Source organism: Danio rerio, chromosome 8, assembly GCF_049306965.1.
Source record: "Danio rerio strain Tuebingen ecotype United States chromosome 8, GRCz12tu, whole genome shotgun sequence".
Classification (NCBI taxonomy): domain Eukaryota; kingdom Metazoa; phylum Chordata; class Actinopteri; order Cypriniformes; family Danionidae; genus Danio; species Danio rerio.
Window position 1 is genome coordinate 14,917,409 of NC_133183.1, and position 26,296 is coordinate 14,943,704.

General features: G+C 34.9%; 1 protein-coding gene across 2 annotated transcripts; it reads right to left on the reverse strand.

Moving 5' to 3' along the window:
• Position 1: 1 nt before the first annotated feature.
• On the reverse strand, positions 2-25,383 carry zgc:194990. 2 transcript variants are annotated; one of them, XM_005166884.6, is made up of 10 exons: positions 25,296-25,383; positions 17,854-17,949; positions 14,746-14,844; positions 14,280-14,381; positions 9,848-10,012; positions 6,516-6,653; positions 4,594-4,645; positions 3,708-3,734; positions 3,537-3,563; positions 2-2,808 (listed from the first exon to the last, which is right to left on the reverse strand). In XM_005166884.6, exons 2-10 carry the CDS (start codon positions 17,914-17,916, stop codon positions 2,249-2,251), a joined length of 1,233 nt encoding a protein of 410 aa, XP_005166941.1. In that variant the 5' UTR covers positions 17,917-17,949; positions 25,296-25,383; the 3' UTR covers positions 2-2,248.
• Between the last annotated feature and the right edge of the window lie 913 nt (positions 25,384-26,296).

The window sequence follows — 26,296 nt, forward strand, 5'->3', positions numbered from 1 at the left end:
GTCGTTGTGTGTCTACTTTGTTTATTAGAAACAGATTTAGGTGCAATCAAGTGTTTTTAAGACACTGCGACCTACTAAAATGCTGTACATTGAGTAATGTACTACTTACTAACAGTACCTTCTATAAACAAACATGTAGATGAATAAGACTACATTCAATATTTGCTCAAATTTCATGAAAAATAGTGCATTCAGAGTAGCAATGAATATATTTGGGTTTCAGGCCTTGGGTTTGTCTTATCTTGCTTTCTGTAAGCTGTGCACATCAAATAATACAAAAAATGCTCATATATGGGTAAATATTGGAAAAAAGAGCAATCACAAGTCTGCAAATGAATCAGATTTCAGTATGAAAAATTACAAAGAAAATTTTGAAAATTAAACAATCAAATCAAAGGAGATTTTTCATGTTAGAAAATCAAAAATAAATCTTCAAAATAATCTAATTTTGTGTGTTAACTAGCTGTGTATGAATTGATTGCATAAATATTGGGACTAAAACAAAACAAACAAAAAAACACATTCCCAGTACTCATGCATCAGTTAGTTTGAGGAAACAAGCCCTTTGTAGAAAGCATTTTAATAGCTGCACATTGAAAAAGCTGTCAGTTTTAGTGTTTAAATTAGTCCCAGAGTAATATGCATGGACAAATGTCATCTGCAGGTTGATTACTTCAGCGTGTAAACACTGCGTCTGTGTTTTCATTTTAAAACCAGATTTAAAATTTTGGAAAAATATAGAGAATAGTGAAAATTCCAACCCAGGCTCATTCTGAAAACGTACCGCTATTTACATTTCTGGAGAGTGGCAAAATATGTCCCAGGAGCAAAATTTTTTTTGCAGTTTTTGTTTTTGCAAATCCACCAGAGGTCACTGTGTACACTTTTAAGATCTAAAATTTCTCTGGCGAGTGCCATTTGGCCCTGCTGTTCTTGTGTAAATCCACCAGAAGACGCTGTCGACTGACTGACTGACTGAAATCCAGAAAAAGAAAAGCTCTCGCCTGATTTTTACCACATTTTCAGATTATACCACATTCTCCCCCTGTTATTTACTGGTTTATTTTATTTTTTTCAGTTTTTGTCTGACCTGTTTTCTGGAACTATTCTTCGTCACACTCGTGGTCAACTCCTGTCTGCGTCTCAAGTCTGCCAACGTACACAGTGAGCTACTGGACAAACTTGTAACGGGGGGAAGCCGCCCATACGGAAGACAGTGGTCAGCTGGTAACCGCGAAAAGGAAACAGCACCATAGCGCCCCCCCTAGCGTTCGTTTTAAAGACAAAAATGCAGCCATTCGTACTTCTAGCTACATAATTCACGATCTTCAGAAATGTATATACAGTAGGCCACATTTTCAGAATGAGTCTATGTTGGAAAATTCTGTCTCAGAGTAAAATGTCATTAGTTTTTTATTCTGTGAACGGTTTTCTTCCAAATTTCGATTGTGAATGTAGTTGAGAAAGAAAAAAACATTTGTAGTTTAATGATAATATATGTGTAAGTTTTTATCAGGATTTTAGGACAAAATGATATCAATGTTTTAATGTCAGAAGGGTCAAATCAATAATTTATGGAAATTTTGTCATTTACATATTCTGGAGGGAAAACACTCTAAATGGCAAGATTTTTATTTAAAATATGGAGGAAATGTAATAAATAAATAAATAAATAAATATGAACATTTTAGCCAAAACCATATCTAATAAATCTAAAGAAATCTTCATGTGGTCTCAGTTTTTTTTTTTTTTAATTAAACAGAGGAAATTTAACTACAAAAGATTTTAGTGTCTAAAAAAGCCTCAGAACCACACCTACTTATTACATAAAAGCCACAAACCGATGGTAGTTTAGTGGTGTTTACCAGCTGAAGCAAACTTTTCTGCATGTATCTAACTCCTAAAACCAACTGCAAACTAATTTTAAATTTTGCTTTTACGCTTGAAGTATATGATGCCATTTAGCATGCATTAGCAGTCTGAATAAAGTTCAACAGACCTACTACTGGCTCAACCAATGACAAGTTTTGGGTGGGACTACTGTATCTGTTTTTCAAACCAATCACAAACTGGTTTTTGTTTTAAAACTCCTTTCCGATTCCTAGCGGTGCAGAAAACAAAGCTTTTCTAAAAAATAAAAATAATCATTCAAAAATACCATCTATGCATCCTTCAAACTATTTATGTTTTTGTAAGCATTGATCAAATACCGCATGAATGTGTGTGAATTTTCTCAAATCAGTGTGCATTAGCAGAACAGACACTGGCCCTTACAGAGACACGGCTCCCTCAGATCTGCAGGCCGGATCACCATCTCGCGCACCATCTCCACCGTCCCGAACACCGGATAAAGCTTCTCTGTAAACTTCTGGCTGTAGGTGTAGATGTGCGCCCTCTTCTGGATGTCATAGAAGGATAGCTGCCCCTCATCATAGTCCAGGTAGACCCCCACTCGGCGCGGGATGAGCGTGGTGGGTAAGGGTGTTGTGGGTGCGGTCAGGGCTTTGAGCTCAGAGCCTCTCTCCAGCCGGAGGGTCAGGTACCCGCTCTGAGTGTTCAGCGGCCTGTAGCCCTTACAGAGGGCTGATTCTTTGGCCACACCAAGGCGCCAGTCACGGTCGCCCACTTCGACCTCCCAGTAGTGCCGTCCTGAGGAGAAGCCCTGCGAGGCGAAGCAGCACCACCAGCCGTCGAATCGGCGCAGGTTGCAGGGGACAGGACGACGCTCCAGCCCGCACTGCAGACGCTTGCAGTCCTCAGACAGCAGCAGAGAAGGGTTAGCCGTCTCTGGGTCAAACGACACCTCCACTGGAGGAAGAGGATGGTCATGCAGTTGAGTTAGGTGTATCTTGGAAGTTTTTCAAGAAATAAAATTGTTGTTGTGCTAAAAAGGTGCCCAGTACATTGACTTTGGGTATAATAATTATGTCATAAGGGGTGTTACAATGTGATTATGATGAAAGGCCCAGCCTCAAGAGGCTCTGATTGGTCAGCTAACATAATGTGCTGTGATTCGCGGAATCAGCTTCACGTCACCTCCCAACAAGCGTGCGCTTTTGCGCTGTGTAGAATGCACGTAGCCTGAAATGCTTGTGATCTCACTAGCCCGGATGTGTTTTATTTATTTATTTATTTTTGTAGTCCCCAGAATTAGTAGCTTTAGTGATTTAGCTTGAGTAGATTTAGCTTTAGCCTTTGCATATTGTGCAAATTTAGGTTTTGTTTTTGGTACTGCGCTGCGCAGTTCAGATTGATTTTGTTGTTAATCGGCATATAATTTCTCGAACAAGATGACCAATACATTTAAAAATCATTTTAATAAGAGACATATAAACAGCATTTTCAGATTACACTTCTGTATGGCGCCATCTAACTGGTTTCTTGTCTAAAACTGTTTGAGTTTGTATATATAGAGATCTAGCAGGTTTGATTGTCAATTGAGAGGCCTGACTCCAGACAATCACAGATAAGTGTGAAAATAGCATGCATATAACTTACAATTATATTTATTTGATTTATGTAAATGTGAAACGTACCTGCAGCATCACAAATCCAGTTCCACACTGAAACAAAATACAACATTTCTCTGTCACTGCATAATAAAAACTTCTGCGTAGACATCCTCGTTGACTACATTGCTGAATGCAAATTTATATAATGGCATTAAATGTTTTATTATTTGACTAATTAACCCATTAGTCTCTCACCTATGTGTGGAATGTAGCCAGTGCACTCTAAAGTAGATTAGAGAGAGAGAAAGAGAGATTACCAAGACACATCATTTACATGCCCACCATTCATGAAAACTCACAGTTGATCTAATAAACCTGCTGTGAGTGATGTCTTTGAGTAAACAGCTTAAAAGATATTTCTGAAAACTACCAGACCCCCTTAGAAACCAGGCTAAAAGAGCAGTCACTGGGGCGGTGCATTTTCATAAGGTACCATATTGTTACCTCAAATGTGCATAATAGTACCTAAAAATACACTATGGTACTAATACATACCTTTTAGATACTAATATAAACCCCTTTGTGTACTTTTGTAAAAAGGTTTTACTTCAGTGACAGCTCTCGTACCTTTATTTCTAATTGTATAAGCTTCTTTTTTGCAATTTCATTTTGTTGTCATTAGTAGGGCAGATTCGCTTGCAACAATTCATTTATTCATTTATTTTCTTTTCGGCTTAGTCCCTTTATTAATCCAGGGTCGCCACAGCGGAATGAACCGCTAACTTATCCAGCACATTTTTACGCAACGGATACCCTTCTAGCTGCAACCCATCTCTGGGAAACAACCATACACACTCATTCACACTCATACACTACGGACAATTTGGCCTACCCAATTCACCAGTACCGCATGTCTTTGGACTGTGGGGGAAACAGGAGCACCCGGTGGAAACCCACGCGAACACAGGGAGAACATGCAAACTACACACAGAAACGCTAACTGATCCAGGGGAGGCAGGAACCAGCTACCTTCTTTCTGTGAGGTGACAGCACTACCTACTGCGCCACTGCGTCGCCGCTTGCAACAATATACTTCAATATTCTTCAAAATCAGTTCTAAACATTAATACATTAAGCTCACCGATCTTCTGGGTCTTTTGTTTTTGTACCAGCCAAAGTCTTGGAATGAGCTCCTACAAACACAAATGCACTTCAGGTCAGCGCCGCTTGCTATTACTGTAGATCAGTTATTTAAATGTGATGACAAATAATGTTGTACAGTTGAAGTCAGAATTATAAGCACTCCTAAATTATTAGCCCCCTGTATATTTTTTTCAACAATTTCTGTTAAAGAGAAGATTTTTTTGAGACGTAATAGTTCTATTAGCTAATTTCTAAAAATTAATATTTTATCTTTGCCATGATGATGACACTACATGATATTTTACTAGATATTTTTTCAAGATACTAGTATTCTGCTTAAAGTGACATTTAAAGGCTTAAGTTAATTTGGCAAGTTAGGGTAATTAGGCATGTCACTATAAAAAAAAGATGCTTAAAGGGGTGGTCCACAGTGTATTTTTACGGCTTGGTTGTGTTTATAAGATGCAAAGCATTGTGTGCTCATGCTTCACTTGTAGAAAATCACGTTATTTTTTTCATAAGTCTTGCTTTGATTATATACAGCTACTCAGCTAACATGAAAACTACTGTCATATTTTCTTGTTCCTCTAAAAGGCCCTCCCTCATGCGGCTGTGATTGGTCAGCTAACATAATGTGCTGTGATTCGCGGATGAGCTTACATCCCCGGAAAAGCGTCACACACCTACAAGTGCACTATTGCGCAGTATAAACACTGTCAGTCAGAGTAGCTGTTAGCCGTATCAGTTGGTGCCTGAATCAGACAATGACACGGAGCACACAGCTGAACCTCACGCCTGCTCTCTAAAATAAAATCACCCAAGACACAAAAAGTGTCTTTCACATGTATTCGGAATAAGCATGTGTAAGTAATATGAAACGTTCACATATCTTTTGCAAGTTCATTATTTGTGATGTAGAATGCAAGGAAAGTGGCCGTATAGACAGACACTGCATGCGCTGCTGAAGATTGTGAGTCTTTACCGGGGTTTGGCGGATAAATATGAATTTGTAGCTAAATTGTTAACAGTGCCAAACAGCATTTCTCGTTGTTTACATCCTCTCTACAACATACTATTAACACTAGAACCTATGCATGTAATAGATCAATTTTAACAAATAAAAATACTTACAGGCTGTGACTCACAATCCACATCATCGTCTATTATGGTTGGAGGAGTTTTTAGCTGAATCCAGCACTGAACAGAGAGAGATTTTGGAAGTTCTCCTTTGTCAAATGCTAGCGCTATGTATTTTTAAATTCTCTGGAACATAATAAAAATTAAACCATAAGCACTTCTCTCTTTGTGTTGTGTCCTTTGAAAGCCAAAATTCAGAAACAGAATGAGCTCTCTGGAAATAGCAGTGTTTAGACGGCAATTTAGCTTTCTCTGCTACATTACAGCATTACAGTGCCTCTGGCCACGCCCCTGCTCTGTGCGGGGTGTATGCGTGTGGTGTATGTGTGTAACTTGAAGCGCTTGTGATCTCACTAGCCTGGATATATTTTTTTGTTGTCCCCAAACTTTGCCAAAGCTAACTCTGTAAAAGCCAAATTCTCTTTGCCTTGAACTTTGAGCATATTACATTCAGAGACGTTGTTTAAGTTCACACTGCTACATTACACAACAAACAAAGTTTAAAATATGATATTGTAGTGGACCACCTTCTTTATTAAGGGGCTTATAATTTTGACCCTTAATTTTTTTTTTTTAAATATTAAAAACTGCTTTTGCTCTAGCTGAAATATAACAAATAAGACTTTCTCCAGAAGAAAAAATATTATAAGAAATACTGTGAAAATTTCCTTGCTCTGTTAAACATACTTTGGGAAATATTTGAAAAAAGTAAAAAATTCTCAGGAGGGCTAATAATTTTGACTTCAGTAATTTTGACTTTGCATGTTTCCAAAGGCATCAAACCTTGTCCAGATGTTCTCCAAGAGTGGCTCCTATAAGCAGCTCGACAGCAGACTGCAGGTGCGACAGGAGTCCTCGCTTCCATTGCAGCTCCAGGTCATCCAGCATCATCAACACCGCCTCACCCGGCCAGATGCCATGCTGGAGAAACAAGCAACAATCAGACCTTTTGTGTCATTTCGTGCCTCGGACATTGGAGTTGTTTGTTATGTGAGAAAGCGAGGCGATACTTCACTAACAGTATTTACCGCTATCTTGTTCCACACAATCACTCCTAAGAAAATAAAGGGAACTCTGAGAACTTCATGGATTATTGATCAGGCATTAGAAAGGTAATGCTACCTTGTAAGGTTACCTGTGTTAACAGATTTAATGGTGTAATTGTATCGATGTTTAAATGCGTGACAGCTATTAGTTAGCCATTTGAAGGTTGACTTCCCCGAAGAGTGGAAAGACTGGCTTAAAGGGTCAGTTCACCCAAAAAATGAACATTTACTCCCTATTCATTCTGCCTCTAGTGGTGCCCAACCTTAATGTTTAGCACTGAGGTGGTCACAGCGACCTGAGTTTGATTCCTAGCTCGAGGTCCTTTGCTAATCCTCCTCCTCTCTATGCTCCCCATGTATTCCTGTCTCATCTCTTCTGTCCTGTCCTCTTCTGTATATATATATATATATATATATATATATATATATATATATATATATATACACACACACGAACACACTCATATTTTAAAAGAAGTACTTATGAATATAAATGCTTTGACAAGTCTTATTTAAAATGTATTAATTTTGACATTTATTCCCCCCTCAAATCATACAGACACAGAAATGGTTAAAAAAAAAAGAAGTCGAACAAGTTTGGAGCGAGTACAAGGTAAATAAATGAAGGCAGAATTTTCAGTTTTGGACGAACTTTCCCTTTAAAAGCTTTAACACACATGAGTTCTTTATATAATATGCTACAGCACTGTATATACACTCACCGGCCACTTTATTAGGTACATCTTACTAGTGCTGGGTTGGATCACTTTTTGACTTCCCTCAGTGTCATGTTCAAGAAACCAGTCTGAGATGATTCCCGCTTTATGACATGACGCGTTATCCTGCTGAAAGTAGCCATCAAAGATGGGTACACTGTGGTCATAAAGGGATGGATGCGGTCAGCAACAATACTCAGGTAGGCTGTGGCGTTGACACGATGCTCAATTGGTACTAATGAACCTAATAAGTGCCAAGAAAATATCCTCCACACCATCACACCACCTCCAACCGTTAATACAAGGCAGGATGGATCCATGCTTTAATGTTGACGATGCCAAATTTTGACCCTACCATCCAAATGTCGCAACAGAAATCGTGACTCATCAGACTAGTCAACGTTTCTCCATTCTTCTGTTGTCCTATTTTGGTGAGCCTGTGTGAATTGTAGCCTCAGTTTCCTGTTCTTAGCTGACAGGAGTGGCACCTAGTGAGGTCTTCTGCTGCTGTAGCCCATCCGCCTCAAGGTTTGACGTGTTGTGCATTCAGAGGTGCTCTTCTGCAGACCTCAGTTGTAACACGTGGTCATTTAAGTTATTGTTGTCTTTATATCAGCTCAGACTGGCCATTCTCCTCTGACCTTTGACATCAAAAAGCGCCCACAAAAATGGTTGTGGTTGAAAACCTCAGTAGATCAGCAGTTTCTGAAATACTCAGACCAGCCCGTCTGGCACCAACAACCATGCCAAGTTTAAAGTCTCTTAAATCCTCTTTCTTCCCCAATCTGACACTTGGTTTGAACTGCAGCAGATTGTCTAAATGCATTGAGTAGCTGCCATGTAATTGGCTGATTAGAAAGTGGCGTTAACAAGCAGCTGGACAGGAGTACCTTAAAAAGTGGCTGGTGAGTGTTTATATCTATTGCTGCACAATGTATACATAGTTTTTATGAACTACGGGTAATAAACAGTGCATACTATGAAGTAAGCTAGCATTTTGAACGTGTTTGACAAGCTAGTCTTTACTTAAATTGGAAAATAATAGAAGTCAATGTTAAGTTGTCATTTCTACAGATTAGTGGGTTGAGCGTGTCTCTGCCAGGTCAGTCAGTGAGGTCATTTGTAATCAACACAGTCAGACGAGAGGATCATAGCAAGGTTAATATCTTAATTCTTAATCAGAGAGCAGACACACACACAGAGAGAGAGAGAGACAGAGAGAGAGAGAGAGAGAGAGAGAGAGAGAGAGAGAGAGAGACCCCATGCACTATCTGGTGGGAAAACACCAACTAAATTCACAAACCGTGTCCCAACATATAAAGACTAAAGAAATAGAAAAGATTACCCAGGAGGATTATAAACTCAATTGGCAAAATAAAGTACGACAAATAAAAAAGTTAGCGTGCTTCAACCAGATTAAACCTGGTTATGAACTGGCCCCGTATCTGACCAACATTAAGAGCCCCGGTCAGAGAAAGCTGATGAGCCGGTACCGTCTGAGTGGACACAGTCTGAGTGTGGAGACGGGCCGACACAAGCGCAGCTGGAGGAGCCCAGAGCTCAGACTGTGTCCACACTGCTCTGCTGGAGTTGTGGAGGATGAGCTGCATTTCCTCACTCAATGCAGCAAATATCAGAGCATCAGAGAAGCTTACTTCACACAAATGTCTCTGATTCTACCACAATTCCAGCAAGCCACAAATACGGAGAAACTCCATTATATTTTGGGAGAAAATGAAAAGTGTCTCCACCTAGCAGCACAGTACGTGTCCTCATGCCACCATATGAGAGAAAAAGGCTGAACCCCCTCATCCCTTATTAAAGCTCTCTGTCCTTACCATTTATTATTATATACTTTTGTTAATCTTTTTTTATTAACTTGTTTATTGTGACAACATATATGTATAATATAACGATATGTATATGTTTGTTTATTATTACTTATATTTCTTTTATCTATATGAATATTCTGTATTTTGTTATTGCTTTGGCAACATTGTGATTTGTTTTACAGTCATGCCAATAAAGCTCTTTGAATTTGCATTTGAATTTGAGAGAGAGAGAGAGAGAGAGAGAGAGAGAGAGAGAGAGAGAGAGAGAGAGAGAGAGAGAGAGAGAGAGAGAGAGAGAGAGAGAGAGAGAGAGAGAGACGCTTCATTTACAGCATAGATTATTATTAAATTGCAAACACAAACAAATTACTCCTCATTAAGTCAATTTTGTGACCATTAATGGATTAGTGTATATAAGTTATAGAGGACAAAAAAAGCACAAATTATTTACTGGCCCCTTTCTTTCTTTTTTCATTTTTTTCTGTTGAACACAAAATCAGATCTAAAATAGTGGCCCTCACCGGGTGCGTGTTTCTCTGTGCTCTGGTCCAGTCCATGATGATCCTCTTGTGAGGGCCCATGTCGTACTCTCCCCCCTGCTCCAGCATGCTCAGTAGGTGAGTCTTCCAGTCACGCTTTTCTGGATGCAGATCCACATACACTTGGACAGGCTTCTCTGTGTTTTCCTGCATAGTTAGTAAAAAACAAACACTTGTAGCAAAGCATCATTTTTATGTTGTATTTGAATACTGAAATGCCATTTACTAAATTAGATTTATTCTATGGGAGAGGAATTTGGCTTTTGATCAAGATTAATTATAAGCAAATATTCCTTTAACTCAGCGCATATTCAGATGCTTTTGGTTTTTGCATTTGCCTAATACATTTTATTAAATTACATTTTTCATCCTTACACTATTGCCATATTCAAACTGATTTTTATAAATTAGTAGTATTATTATGAGTAGCAGCAGTCATTTTAATTGATAATACTATATCTTTTACTGCTACTACAACTACTAGTAGGCCTGCTAATAATATATATTAGTTGTTAACTGGATACTCCCTCTGGACAGATCATTTGAATCAGTGAGTTATTTACTCGATATTCACTCTGTACATATAATTTGAATCAGTGAGTTGCTTACTGAATACTCTGAACAGATCTTTTGAATCAGTGAGTAATTCACTGGATATTACCTCTGAACAGATAATTTGAATCAGTGAATTGTTTATTTGATACTCTGAACAGATTATTTGAATCAGTGAGTTGTTTTTTGGATACTATGAACAGATCGGTTGAAGCAGTGAGTTGTTTACCAGATACTCTGAACAGATTGTTTGAACCAGTGACTTGTTTATTGGATTTTCACAGTAAATAAATTATTTACTAGAGACTCACTCTGAACGGATCATTTGAATCAGTGAGGTATTCACTCGATATTCACTCTGAGCATATTATTTGAATCAGTGAGTTGCTTACTGAATACTCTGAACAGATCATTTGAATCAGTGAGTTGTTAACTAAATACTCACTCTTAACAGATCATTTGAATCAGTGAATTGTTTACTAAATACTCACTCTGAACAGATCGTTTGAATCAGTGAATTGTTTACCGAATACTAACTCTAAACAGATCATTTGAATCAGTAAGTTATTCACTGGATACTCTGAACAAATCATATAAATCAGTGAGTTGTTTACAGAATACTTACTCTGAACAGATCATTTGAATCAGTGTTATTGACTCCATATTCAATCTGAACAGATAATTGGAATCAGTGAGTTATTCACTGGAGACTCACTCTAAATGGATTATTTGAATCAATGTTGAATATTTGAATTATTTGAGAACAAATGTGGTCAGATCAGTCCAGTTAATAAATAAATTGTTCAATGCAATTTATGAGCAGATTCACAAGCTTCATTCATTAATTTCTTTTATTTTCGGCTTAGTCCCTTTTTTAATCTGGGGTCATCACATCGGTATGAACCGCCATCGGTGAGAACGTGCAAACTCCACACAGAAACGACAACTAACCCAACCTAGGCTCGAACCAGCGACCTTTTTGCTGTGAGGTAACAACATTACCTACTGCGCCACCACGTCACCCCAATTCACCAGGTTAACCAACAAAATTCCTACACTAACATCTTGTCTCTGAGCATGTCATGACTTCTCCCCTTGAAAATAACTCTTTTACTCTGTCTCGTTGAGGAAGTGTAATTGAGTATAACGTTCAATATTTTGATTTAGATTGAAGTGAAGTAAAAGTAAAAGCTTTCCTAAAATAAAAATACTCTCAAAAAGTATAGAATAACATACAAAGCAAGTTACTGACCACCACTGGATTCTTTAAAAAGCAACTGTGAAAATAATTGCCTCTCTAACTGGAGGCCTGTTCGGCCCCTTGAGCTGACATTTATGACGCAGTAGCCTTTTTAATAAACAGCCCGAGTCGGACTCAAATCAATTACTTTGATTTCTCTGACAAAATGTGCTGACAGGCTATTTTAAAAGTACACTAAATCCACGAGGCGGACGCCCTGGAGCGACTACAGCTTTCTGAAGGACACAAAAGTACTGCAGACTAAACTATAACTTCAAGAGCCTGATCCTTTGAAAACCGAGGGAATGTTAAAGTCTTAAGCCACCGGAGCTGTCAGTCAGGGAGCCTGATGCAAACAGACCAGCTGGTTATTACAGGCACTCACTGTCTAAAGCTGGATTTTCTCTAAATATAACACACAGCTCTAAACGAGCAACATCAGCCTGTAATTAAACTCATGCAGATACCGAGAAACAGCAGTTGTTGTCCAAAAACACTCAGTATCTGGATATGTAAGGTTAAGCCAAATTAATATTGCAAAGTGAGTTGATTTTTTAATAATATAATATAATATAATATAATATAATATAATATAATATAATATAATATAATATAATATAATATAATATAATATAATATAATATAATATAATATAATATAATATAATATAATATAATATAATATGTTATATTTAATGTAATATGTAATATAATATGTAATATAATATAATATAATATAATATAATATAATATAATATAATATAATATAATATAATATAGAATAATATAATATAATATATATAATATAATATAATATAATATGTTATATTTAATGTAATATGTAATATAATATGTAATATAATATAAAATAATATAATATAATATAATATAATATAATATAATATAATATAATATAATATAATATAATATAATATAATATAATATAATATAATATAATATAATTAATATAATATAATATAATATAATATAATATAATATAGTATAATATAATATAATATAATATTTATATGGAATTTTCAGCTGGAAGGGCATCCACTGTGTAAAATCTGTGCAGGATAAGTTAGTGGTTCTTTCCATTGTGGTGACCCCTGATGAATAAAAGGACTAAGCCAGGGGTATCCAAACTCAGTCCTGGAGGGCCGGTATCCTGCTTATTTTAGTTCCAACAACAATTAAACACACCTGAAGTAGCTAATCAAACTCTTTCTAGCAACTTTTAGGGAGGTGTGTTGAAGCAAGACTAAGCCGAAGGAAAATAAAATAAAATAAAATAAAATAAAATAAAATAAAATAAAATAAAATAAAATAAAATAAAATAAAATAAAATAAAATAAAATAAAATAAAATAAAATAAAAAAATAAAATAAAATAAAATAAAATAAAATAAAATAAAAAAATTAAATTAAATTAAATTAAATTAAATTAAATTAAATTAAATTATAAACTGAGGTAACAAATCAGATAAAGATACAATTTATCTGACAAAATCACAATTTTGTTTGTGGATTGTGAGAGATAATACTGTAGTAATAACTGTATAATACTGTAAAATAACTGATTGTTTTACATGCATATTTACATTAAAACATACAGTTTATTGCTGAACACTACTTCATTTTACATAACATTTAAACCTTTATAAAAAAGGATTATATATATATATATATATTTTTTATTTTATTTTATTTATTTATTTTTTTTTTACAAATTAAAATAGTTTATTAGTTTTATTTATACTGGATTAAAACTGAAAATTAAATTTTGGGTTTATAGAAATGTATAAATGTCTTTGGCAATAGCCACAAATACATTGTAGGAGTCAAAATTATAAATGTTTCTTTTATGCCAAAAATGATTAGTATTAAGTAAAGATCATGCAAGTTTTGTAAATTTCCAAATGTAAACACTTCAAACTTTTTTGATTAGTGTATTGCATTGCTTAGAACTACAATAAAAAAAATAGATTTATGTGATTTAGATTTTTTGAAACTTTAAATTCCATGTATTTAAATAGTTGTATTTTGCCTAATATTGTCCCAATATTTGTCCTAACAAAGTCCACATCAACGAAAAGCTCATTTTGTCAGCTTTTGGGTGATTTATAAATCATAATATAAAGAATTTGATATTCTGACCCATGGTTTTAAATCAAATTTACATTTAGGGATTTTATATTTATATATTTAAATTTGTAATATAGTAAGTAAAGTTATGCAATACATTTTTTAAATATATTAATTTCATATTGTTTTAGATTTGATGAAGCAGCTTTTCTCTTAATCTAAATTAAATGACTACATATTATATTAACATTTTTTCTTGCCTGTTTTGTTGTTATTTATGTTATCCTATCCACCAAACAACAATAATCCATTTCTCAGTGCATGTAATTTAAACTATAATTTTGTTATGTTTAAAGACTGAACTGTACTAGTAATTATTTTCTTTCACAAAGCCGTGTGTTACAGACCTTTTGGCCAGGTAAATGTGATCTCGATTTCAATGTTTTATTTTTTTCTACCCAGTTAAATAAAGATAAATGAATATGCTGAGTAATGAATTTGCTCTTGTGTGCTGAAATTATTTGAGGGGAGTTTCTGACCTTCATCTCCAGAATGTTGGCGGTCTCTACAATGAACTCTCGACAGGTGTGTGGTGGCCACACGTCCTCTCCGGTCCAGATGTGAGCCAGAACGTCTGACCTCTGAAAGACACCATTATAACACTTTTACAACAGAAGCTCTGACTCAACCCTGTGTTTTAAAATCACACTATGTAGCAGACACTGCAGATGGTTTGCAACTTTGTGACTGTTAAAAAGTTACATACTACATAGTACATATGGCGAATCTTTTCCCATGGCAAAACAGGATAGTTAATGTGCCTATTTTTTTTTTTTATTAATACTGTGAATTTGAAAACACCGGCAGACTTACATATTGTTTTTCACCCATTATATAGTGCTGAAGTAAACATATTCAGCATCTTTGATATGCACTAATGGTCCATGACTCTTATCATAAAGTCATGTACAGGTTTAATGCAATACTACTGTATATCAGTCTTACCTGACAGATTCTGTTGAGTTCTCGTGCCAGCTCCATTATAAACAGCTGACTCTCGCTTAATGGCTCTTTCTTTACATGTTTCACTTTCTTTCGTGTCTCCTGGACAGAATTTAAAAAAAATCTGGTCAACATCAAGTACAAATATAATAGCTGATTCTTTTTCATTTTTAATTTAAGTTATGCATTCCGACAGTCCAAAACATCATGATTGTAGGCTTCTTTGTCTTGCTTCATTTTATTAGTGAGCATGTTAAAGAGGTAATTCATCCAAATATCTAAATTCTGTCATCATTTTTCAACCCAGGCTCATTTTGAAAATGTACTGCTATATATATTTCTGGAGACTGCGAAGTACGTCCCAGGGGCTACATTTTTTGCAGTTTTTGTTTTCGGATATCCACCAGAGGCCGCTGTTTGCACCTTTTCAGATCTCAAATTTCTCTTGCGAGTGCCATGCTTGCTCAAATCCACCAGAGGCTGCTGTCGACTGACTAACTGACTTACTGAATGACTGACCGATCAACTGACCCACCCTCCTCCTTTCCTGAACCTGACTAATAGTGTTTTCAAAAGCCCCCATTGATGCAGATTGACCACCGATATTAAAACACAATCCAGAAAAAGAAAAGCCTGATTTTTAACACATTTTTTAAATGTGAGCATATGCTCACCCTGTTATTTACTTGTTTATTTTGTCTTTTAAGGATTTTTTTAATTTTATAGATTTTTTTTTTTTTTACTTTCTGGAATCGTTCTTCACTGAACTCGAACCTTGTTGTTGTGGTCAACTCCTCGCTGCGTCTCAAGTCTGCCGACGTACATGGCGAACTACTGGACAAACTGATTACAGCAGAAAAGCGGTCCACATAGAGGTAAGTGGTCAGCTGGTAAGCGCAAAAAGAAGCAACATCATACCACGCCATAGCATTTGTTTTGAAGACAAAATGCAGCCCTAAGCACTTCACGAAATGTATATAGGGCTACATTTTAAGAATGAGCCTATGTTGTAATTTTCTCACCCTCAGGTTGTTTCAAAAATACATTAAAATGTATCTGTTCTGCTGGAGACAAAGTAAGATATTTGAAAGAATGTCAGAAACATTCCAACACACACAGATCTCTCCACCTATTTACTCCATCAGTAGGAAAAATGCATACCACTGGAGAGAGTGGCTGTTGAAATCTCTTTAGATATTGACAGTCTTCCAAATTTGTGTTCATCAGAACAAAGAAATGTATACAACAAAATCAAAGACCAAGGCACTCGAAAAGTAGCTGAAAAAAATTAAAAAGCCTTCATTAAAATGGCTATAATTAAAAACACCACTATTGTGCACCGCACCGAGGCATTTCAGCAACATTAATCAGGGTAACAATCTTCAAGTGCGTCTAGAGTTTCATTATGATTTTGTTTTGAATTTGTTGTTTATCTTTATAAATCCAATATCCAAAGAGCAGACACACATTAATTACCCCTGAAGCACTCTTTTTTTTTATTTTAAACGTTTTCTTTTAACAATTCATTTTTTGGGTGAACTATCCCTTTAAGGACAGTCAATTCCACAGCGCCCCCTAACTCTACAGATATATTTGCAGATTCTTATATTTGCCCAGGCTGACAAAGCTTTTGTCTGAAATGTTTCCATTTTGATATTGCCATTGTTCTCAACATGACAAACATGTTTTCTATACATTTTATTAGCTCCACACTAAATTCTAATACTAATACTAATACATACTAATTCTAAATTGTCAGATACTCTAGATTAAAAAGATAAAGACAGTGAACATGGTAAATTAAAAAAAAGGATTGAAAAATATTAAACAGCATTACCACAGCAACAATAAAAAGAAACATGAAAAAATGGAAAACAGGTTGTTAAGCATCCTAGAAATATATATATTTATTTATTATATAATAATATTCATTAATTTATTCATTTTCATTTCAGCTTAGTCCCTTTATTAATCTGGGGTCGCCACAGCAGAATGAACCGCCAACTTATCTAGCATATGTATTACACAGCGGATGCCTTTCCAGCTGCAACCCATCACTGGAAAACACCCATACACTCTCATTCACACACAAACACTACAGACAATTTAGCCTTCCCAATTCACCTATAGCGTATGTCTTTGGACTGTGGGGGAAACCGGAGCACCCGGAGGAAACATATGTGAACATGGGAAGAAAATGCAAACTCCACACAGAAATGCCTACTGACCCAGTGACCTTATTGCTGTGAGGTGACAGCGCTACCCACTGCGCCACCGTGATGCCCTTATTTTATTAATATTTATTTATTTATTTATTTATTTATTTATTTATTTATTTATTTATTTATTTATTTATTTATTTATTTATATATATATAAGACTATATTCAGAGTTTAAGTGATGCAGTACATACAAACTTACATTTTCAACTAGTAATATTTAAATAATTAAAAAATAAACAAATAAGTTTATAAATAGGAAAACTACTTTATTAGCAGGCGTAATCGTTGGGTAATGGTGGACATGGAATGTTATCACATAAGGTTAGGAACACTAATAGTAAAATGTTTCCTTCAATAAACTCCTAATTAATGCTCACTTATAGTAAGTAAAGTAGCTATTCAATTAGTTATGTTTCAGCATGGGATAGATAAGGCATAACACACATTCATTCATTCATTTTCATGCAAACTCCACACAGAAACGCCAACTGAGCCGAGGATCGAACCAGCAACCCAGCGACCTTCTTGCTATGAGCCGAACGTGCTACCCACTGCGCCATTGCATCGCCTCATTACATACAATAATGCAATTATACAGTATGTGTTTTACAATTACTAATAAACTACAAATATGGTAGTAAATGCATGATATTAAGCAACTAGTTCCTAGTGAATAGGTATTCCCTGATCTTAAAAACAAATGAATGTTAGTTCTAAAAAAAAAAAAATCTATTAATTATTATGACTATAGTGGACAAAATAGCCTGACATTGGTGAATTTAAATTTATTAAAGTGAAATGAATGAATGAATGAATGAATGAATGAATGAATGAATGAATGAATGAATGAATGAATGAATGAATGAATGAATGAATGAATGAGTCATACCTTAAAACGAAACTTGAGCTTTTTGGCCGGCTCAATGAGGAACTGAAGGCAATCTTTCATCATACTGGCAGGCCGACGTGTGAAGGAGTTGCAGATCTGAACACAAAAAAAGAAGCAAAGGGAGAGATTAGAGATGTTTAGGATGTAAATGAAGGAGCCTAACAGCTGCAAAAAAAAAGGTGGGAGGGGTTTTGCAAAAATCCTGACTCTAAACCCAACACAGACTCAACCTGCAAGAAGGCATTATTTTTTTGATCACTCTGCGCCGATCAGCCGGACACTACAGTGGTTGCAGGTCCAGAGAGACCCGAGGAAGCAGCGAGAGCACTTTTAATGAACGCTCGGGGACAGAGCGGAATACAGAAGAGCTGAATCAGCACGTCTTCTCAGCGTTTCTCCAGCACACCCACACAACCTGCCACAGCTCCTCCACTCTCACTTCCTTACTCCACTTCCAAAACTCCAAATACTGTGATATATACAAATAAATATCCAAACAAATTATATAGACTCCGCAAGGCTCAAAGATGAGGTGTCATTAAAATATATATAGTTGAAGTCAGAATTATTTGCCTTCCTGTATTTGTCCCCCAATTTCTGTTAAAAAAAGAAGATTTTTTTTCAACACATATGGCAGAATGAACCGCCAACGTATCCAGCAGATGTTTTGCGCAGCGGATGCCCTTCCAGCTGCAAAACATCACTAGGAAAAATTTTAAAATGACCTTAAAAATAAATTAAAAACTGCTTTTATTCTAGCCAAAATAAAACTAATAAGATTTTCTCCAAAAGAAAAAAATTATATAGGAAATACTGTGAAAAAGCCCTTGCTCTTTTAAACATCATTTGGAAAATATTTGAAAAAGTACAAGTTTACTAATAATTTTGAGGGCTAAGGATTTTGACTTCAACTGTAAATAGCCTAATAAATGCAAGGTAAGTATCAACTTCAATATTTCAAATAACTTTTATAAAAATAAAATGATTAAACCCCCTGAGTTATTAGCCCCCCCACCCCCCTGTTTATTTTTACCCAATTTCTGTATGGTGAGAAGATTTTTTCAACACATCTCTAAACATAATAGTTTTAATAACTCATTTCTAATAACTGATTTATTTTATCTTTGTCATGATGACAGTACATAATAATTTACTAGATATTTTTAAAGACACTCCTGTATAGCTTAACGTGACATTTAAATGCTTAACTAAACTAGGTTATGTGTTAACAAGGCAGGATAGGGTAATTAGGCATGTTATTGCATAACGATGGTTTGTTCTGTGGGCTATCAAAAAAAAAAAAAAAAAAAAAAATAGGAGACTAATAAATTTGACCTTAAAATGGATTTTAAAAATTTAAAACTGCTTTTATTCTAGCCGAAATAAAACTTTTTCTAGAAGAAAAAAATATTATAGGAAATACTGTGAAAATTAAACATCATTTGGGAAATATTTAAAAAAGACCAAAAATTTCATAGGGGGTTTACTAATTATTCATGCTAAATATGACCTGTACTAATTTAAAAAACAATAAGAATAAGTGAACATTGAACATTTTGTTTCCTTAATGGTTTTAAAAATGGCTGAACGCTAAAGTTTAAAGGATAGTGGCCAGGTATAAACATTTTAAATGACAAGTATTTATTATTTAAGATTTTAGCTTTTTCTTAATATATCATCAAATTATTCTTGTTCTGTCTATGAATAGCAAGATTTAAAAATATATATTAATTATATTGTTACAGTTAATTACATTTCTGGGGGTAAATCTTGGTAAAAACATACAATAATAATAATAATAGTAATTTTTTTTTCTTCAGAAAATTTTAATTAATCAGGAGACATTTTAAAATTCATTCAGTGTATGATTACCGCTATACACTGTAAACAATGCTTTTTAAAAGTGGCACGTTACAATTAAATACAAATGATTTCAGTTTTATTACTATTGATTGTCAGTTTAAAAATGTAACTTCATGTTAACTTTCCCTTTATATAAATATGTTTGTTTTACAAGAGTTTAATTGTGATATTTTAAATCTTTATTCCCCATTTTTAGACAGAACAGGGAGCGAATAAAATATATTTAAAAATAAATTTACTTATTTACATTATGTACTGAAAAATGTATTTGTATTTGTCACACATCTCTAAATAACCAAACTTACAAAACCACGTAATTACTGTAAGAATATTTAATTCCTATAAAACCTTTTATTTTGCTTTACACTTTACACTTGCTTTCTGTTTGGTACAGTGGTGCAATGTCAGACCACACAAACTACGGTCCCCACATTATTTCAGATGAACTCAGTAACACTTTCTACGAATCATTTATTAAGCATTAGCAAATAGTTAATCCATTATCTTTTAAGTACTAACTCTACATTAATAGACGTTAGTAAGCAGTTTACAAATACATAAACAAATGCTGTATTCATGACATTAATAAAGTGCCTAATAATGATATTTTCCCACTTTGTTAATGATTTATTTTTCACTATTTAATTAAGTATTACATGATTTACAAACTAGTTAATAGTTGGTGCTATTTTAAGATCATTCAGAATACGTAAGTAAATGATTAGTAAACTATTCAAATTAACATTCATATATCACATTATTCAGGCATATACTAATAGTCAATTTGTATAACTTTACTAACTCAACTTCATTCAGTTTTGTGACCTAATCTAAAGTGAGGACTATTTATGCTTTAGAAATCCTTTATAAATGACAATTAAAGGCTCAGTTATGTTCCAAACAGAAAAAACAAGAAAATAAATGACTTTATTAATTTCTATTCATTTTAAAATGAAATTGTATCAAAGGAAAAGTAAATCTTTGCAATTTTATGTCAAATAATGTACAGTTTAAACATCACTAAACAACATTGAAATATTTTATCATAATATATTGTTAAATTAATATATTGTAGTTGTTTTATCCAATTTTATTTAATTGTATTTATTGTTAATTGTATTTTGACATTCCTGTTATTCAGCAATGTTTAAAGTTTACAGTATTTAATTTTTTTAAAATAATATAAAAAACCTTTATTCATTCATTCATTTTCCTTTCGGCTTAGTCCCTTAAATAATCTGGGGTCACCACAGTGGAATGAACCGCCAGTTTATCCAGCACATGTTTTTACGCAGCGAAACATCTATACACACTCATTCACACTAATACACTGAGGACAATTTAGCCTACCAAATTCACCTATACCACATGTCTTTAGACTGTAGGGAAAACCAGAACACCCGGAGGAATCCCAGGCAAATGCAGGGAGAACATGCAAACTCCACACAGAAACATCAACTGACCCAGCTGAGGCTCGAACCAGCGACCTTCTTACTGTGAGGCGACAGCACTACCTACTGCGCCACTGCGTCGCGCAAACATTTATTGTTCATGTGATAATGAGTCTTTAATTTTCATTTATAAGAGATGTGAGTTTTGTAATTTTTTTATGTAACTTTTGAGTTACATAAAAAAAGCATTTATTGACATAAACAGTAACCATTACTATACGCCTAAATAATAAAATATATACATGTTGATTTGAATAGTTTATTAATCATTTACTAACTCATTCTGATTGATTCTTAAAGCCACCAACTACACTTAAATACAAATGGTTTATAAATAATGCAAAACTGAATTTAGTAATGAACATATAATAAGTAATAAAATATTAAAATACAATCATTAGGCACATTATAAATGTGCTTATACTGTAAGTCAAGGACACAATATTCATAGCTGTATTTATGAACTGCTTACTAACGTCTATTAATGTAGAGTTAATGCTTAAGAAATATTGAATTAACTATTTGCTAATGCTTTATAAATGATTCATAGTGTGTAGTTATTATAAAGGGTTGCCATTAACTCTAGCAGCTGATTTAATGAACATTATGAATGGAGTTGAAGTCTGTATATTTGTATGGTGCACTAAGAAGCTTTGGCATCACTTTCATCCTTAGGGAACCAAACACACAACCCAGCAGGACACTGATAAGCTTTTATTAATCATCAGCTTTACTCTCATTAAATTATGTGCCCAAAAATGCAGTTTAATTAACTTGCTTGCATTTATGTATGACCAAATAAAACTACTGACTAATCATAAACATAATCACTGAATTATGTAAAAGTTTGTCCGTGGCTGACTAAGAAAAAGAAAATGTTAAGTGAGAGACCAAATGGAAAGCTATGGAAATCTGTATATGAGGAATCACACACAGTCTCAAAAGATATCTTAAAGTTTATTATGAGCATTCGGAAAATTACTGTATTTATTGTTGACTATATAAGCGTTTAAGCTAATATTTGAGCTTATTATTATAAAACGTAAGTTGCCCTTGCAAATTGTATATTAATAGAAGTGTTTGCAGATAGAAATATCATTGAATCATCTTCCCTCCATAACATTTGAACTTTTTTAACATATAAATATTTAAATAAATATTTATTTATTGTTACTTTTTGCTCTAAAAACATCAGCAACACCCTACCTCATAAACCTCATAGCCTAACCTTCAGAAATGTCCTAGTTACACCATAGCAAAAAACAATATAAATTCCCTAGTATCATCCTAGAAACAACCCAAAACATCAGTGAACTCCTTAGAAAACTTTAGTAACATCTCAACTCAGAAGTGTTATAAACTCCCTAGTAACCCCCTTTCAACAACCCAGAACATTTAATAAATTCCCCAGTAACACCCTCACAACAACCCAGATATTCAATAAACGGCCAAGTGATACTCTAGCTAAACCCGAACCCAGAATCTCAATTAAACTTTTTAGTAACACCCTAGCATAATCACAACCCAGAACGCCAATAATCTCCCTATAACACCCAAACAAAACCCCAATACATACAATGAACTCCCTAGTAACACCCTAGCAACACCCCAACCCAGAAAAAAATATACTTATGTTTTGCAGAACTGTCTAGCAACACCATAGCAATAACCTAGACATTCAATAAACACCCTAGTTACACTCTAGCAAAATCTAAACCCAAAACCATGATTAAACTCTTTAGTAACACCCTAGCAACAACCAAAAACATTCAATAAACGTTCTTATAACAACCTAACAACAACCCAGAACATTTAATAAACTCCCTAGTGATACCCTAGCAACAACATAACCTAGACATTCAATAAACCCTAGTCGCACTCTAGTATAATAAAAACCCAGAACCTCAATTAAACTTTTTAGTTACACCTTAGCAACAACCCAAAACATTCAATAAACTCCCTTGTAACACCCTAACAATAACCCAGAACCTTTAGTAAACTCCCTAGTGACACCCTAGCAACAACCCAGGCATCCAATAAACACAATAGTCGTACTATAGCAAAATCCAAACCCAAAACCTCAATTATACTCTTTAGTAACACCCTGGCAACAACCCAAAACATTCAATAAACCTCCAAATAACAACCTAACAACAACCCAAAACATTCAATAAACTCCCTAGAAACACCCTAACAATAACCCAGAACCTTTAGTAAACTCCCTAGTGACACCCTAGCAACAACCCCGGCATCCAATAAACACACTAGTCGCACTATAGCAAAATCCAAACCCAAAACCTCAATTAAACTCTTTAGTAACACCCTGGCAACAACCAAAAACATTCAATAAACCTCCAAATAACAACCTAACAACAACCTAAAACATTCAATAAACTCCCCAGTGACACCCAAGCAATAACCTAGACATTCAATAAACACCTTAGTTGCACTCCAGCAAAATCCAAACCCAGAATCTCACTTAAACTGTTTACACCCTAGCAACAACCCAAAACCTTCAACAAACCCCTTAGTAACACCCTAACAATAACCCAGAACATTTAATAATCTGCCTGGTGACCCCCGAGCAACAACCCAGACATTCAATAAACACCCTAGTCGCAGTCTAGCAAAATCCAAACCCAGAACCTCAATTAAACTCTTTAGTAACACCCTAACAACAACCCAGAACATTTAAGACCCTAGTGACACTCTAGCAACAACCCAGACATTCAATAAACACCCTAGTAGCACTCTAGCTAAATCCAAACCCAGAACCTCAATCAAACTCTTTAGTAACACCCTAGCAACAACCCAAAGCATTCAATAAACTTCCTAGTAACACCCTAACAATAACCCAGAACATTTAATGTAGCACCCTAACAACAACACGGAAAATTCAATAAACTTCCTAGTTACACCCTAGCAAAATCACAGCCCAGCACCCCAATAAACTCCCTATAACACCCAAACAAAACCTCAATACAATCAACTTCCTAGTAACACCCTAGCAACATCCCAATGCCAATGTGGTATTTTTGTGAAGTGGTTGATTTTTACTGAAAATGAAGGCTTCACAATGTCAACGTGTCCAGGGTGGACAAATGTGGAATCTACTTATTTATAGCAGAACTGTCTAGCAACACCCAAGCAGCAGTCCAGAATCTCCTAGCAAACACAGAGACATGTCACTCCATCTGTAGGCCCATAATTGCTGTCTGTTAACTCATTAGTGTGCACTGCAGAATGAAGTTGTTTTCAGTCAGGTTGGCAGTGTCGCTCCACGTGTTCAGGTCGTGAACAGAGACAGATTAAAGAGGTCTTGACAGATTCAGACACACGAACCACGTGAATGAACACAAGCAGCAGCTCTCACTGATCCTTTAAGCAAATTAAAGCAGGAAGGTCCGGCCCTCTCTGAGTATGTTTGAGTAGCCCATGAGTTCAGAGAGCTGCTGGAGACAGACACTTTCACTGACAATAAAACACACATTTTCACATAAACGTATAGATACAAAATGAGTTATTTTAATTTGTCGCATTACACTGAAATAAAAAGATTAATTGGATTTACAAAATTTTAAGGGAAGTGATTGCAAACAAATTTAATGAGGTGAATATAAACAAACAAATTAAATTTAGTAATGTTCAACTTAATTCCTTTGTTAAAATTCAGCCCATATAAATTGTTTGCAAACACTTACCTTAAAACAAATAAGTAAATTCAATTTATATTTTTTCAGTGTATTAATTAATTTAATGTAATATAATATTGTAATATTAAATAATAATAATAATAATAATAATAATAATAATTGTTATTATTATTATTATTATTACTTTTAAGTAGATTTTGGAATTTCATTTAGACGCATTTACAAAATAATACATTTACTAATTATTTCCTTATGTTTCTGCACAATATAGGTTATCCCAGATAGGGAAAAAATAAGTAAATGAAAACAGTAGATGAATGAAGACGTCACAACAATCCTCAAACTCTGAGAAGCGCAATGCAGTCATAATATTACGCAGGAACGCGCATACACTAAAGTCATGAAACACAACAGTAGTGCCGCCGCTGCTATTATCAATAGCCTATATCACTTCGCAAGAATTAAAGTCACATACCTGTCTTTATCCTCAGAAAGTTTTTTTTTACATCTCAGCCTCTGTCATGTTTGTGCATTTGCTCTCTCGCTCTCTCTTTGAATGGACTGGCTCTCCTCAGCGCTCAGAACAGTGACGCGGTGGCCAGTAGGCGCTCACACTCTTGCCGGTACTTTAGTAATAAGCCTATTGTGGTGGAGTGATTAACGATCGTCTATTTTCGTCAAATTTCCGAACGTTGCTGAAGAATCACTCGTATATTTCCGCTAAATTCCCGAAAGATGACGGAAAACTCCTCGTGTATTTCCGTAGCGTTCCCAAACAAAGCCGAAGAGCTTCTCGTGTGTTTCCGTAACATTACCGAGTGGACGTCTTGTTATTTAAGCCTCACCCAGCTGAGAGCGGTGTTGTCTAACATTTCTCCCCTCTCATGCCTACGACGCAGTTCTTAATCTGTAACAATAATATCTGGTAACACTATATTTTACTGTACAGTTTTGTATCTACATACTATGAAATTTTATAGCCTATTAATTACAATAACCGGATAATATATACTAATCCAAACCAGTCCTACACTTAGTGCGGCATTTGATACCATTGACCACAATATCCTCATAAATCGCTTAAAGTCTACAGGTGTCCAGGGACAGGCTCTACAATGGTTTAAGTCATACTTAACTGACCGCTACCAGTTTGTGAATCTTAATGGACAGCCTTCACAAATCTGCCCAGTAAAGTATGGGGTGCCTCAAGGATCAGTTTTAGGCCCTTTACTGTTTACAATTTACATGCTACCTATGGGAGACATTATTAGAAGACATGGGATCAGCTTTCACTGCTATGCAGATGATACTCAATTATATATTTCAACTAAACCTGACGAGACGTCTGAACTTTCTAAACTAACTGAGTGTATCAAAAACATCAAAGACTGGATGACCAACAATTTTCTTCTCTTAAACTCCGACAAAACAGAATTATTACTTATTGGGCCTAAATCTTGCACATAGCAGATCTCG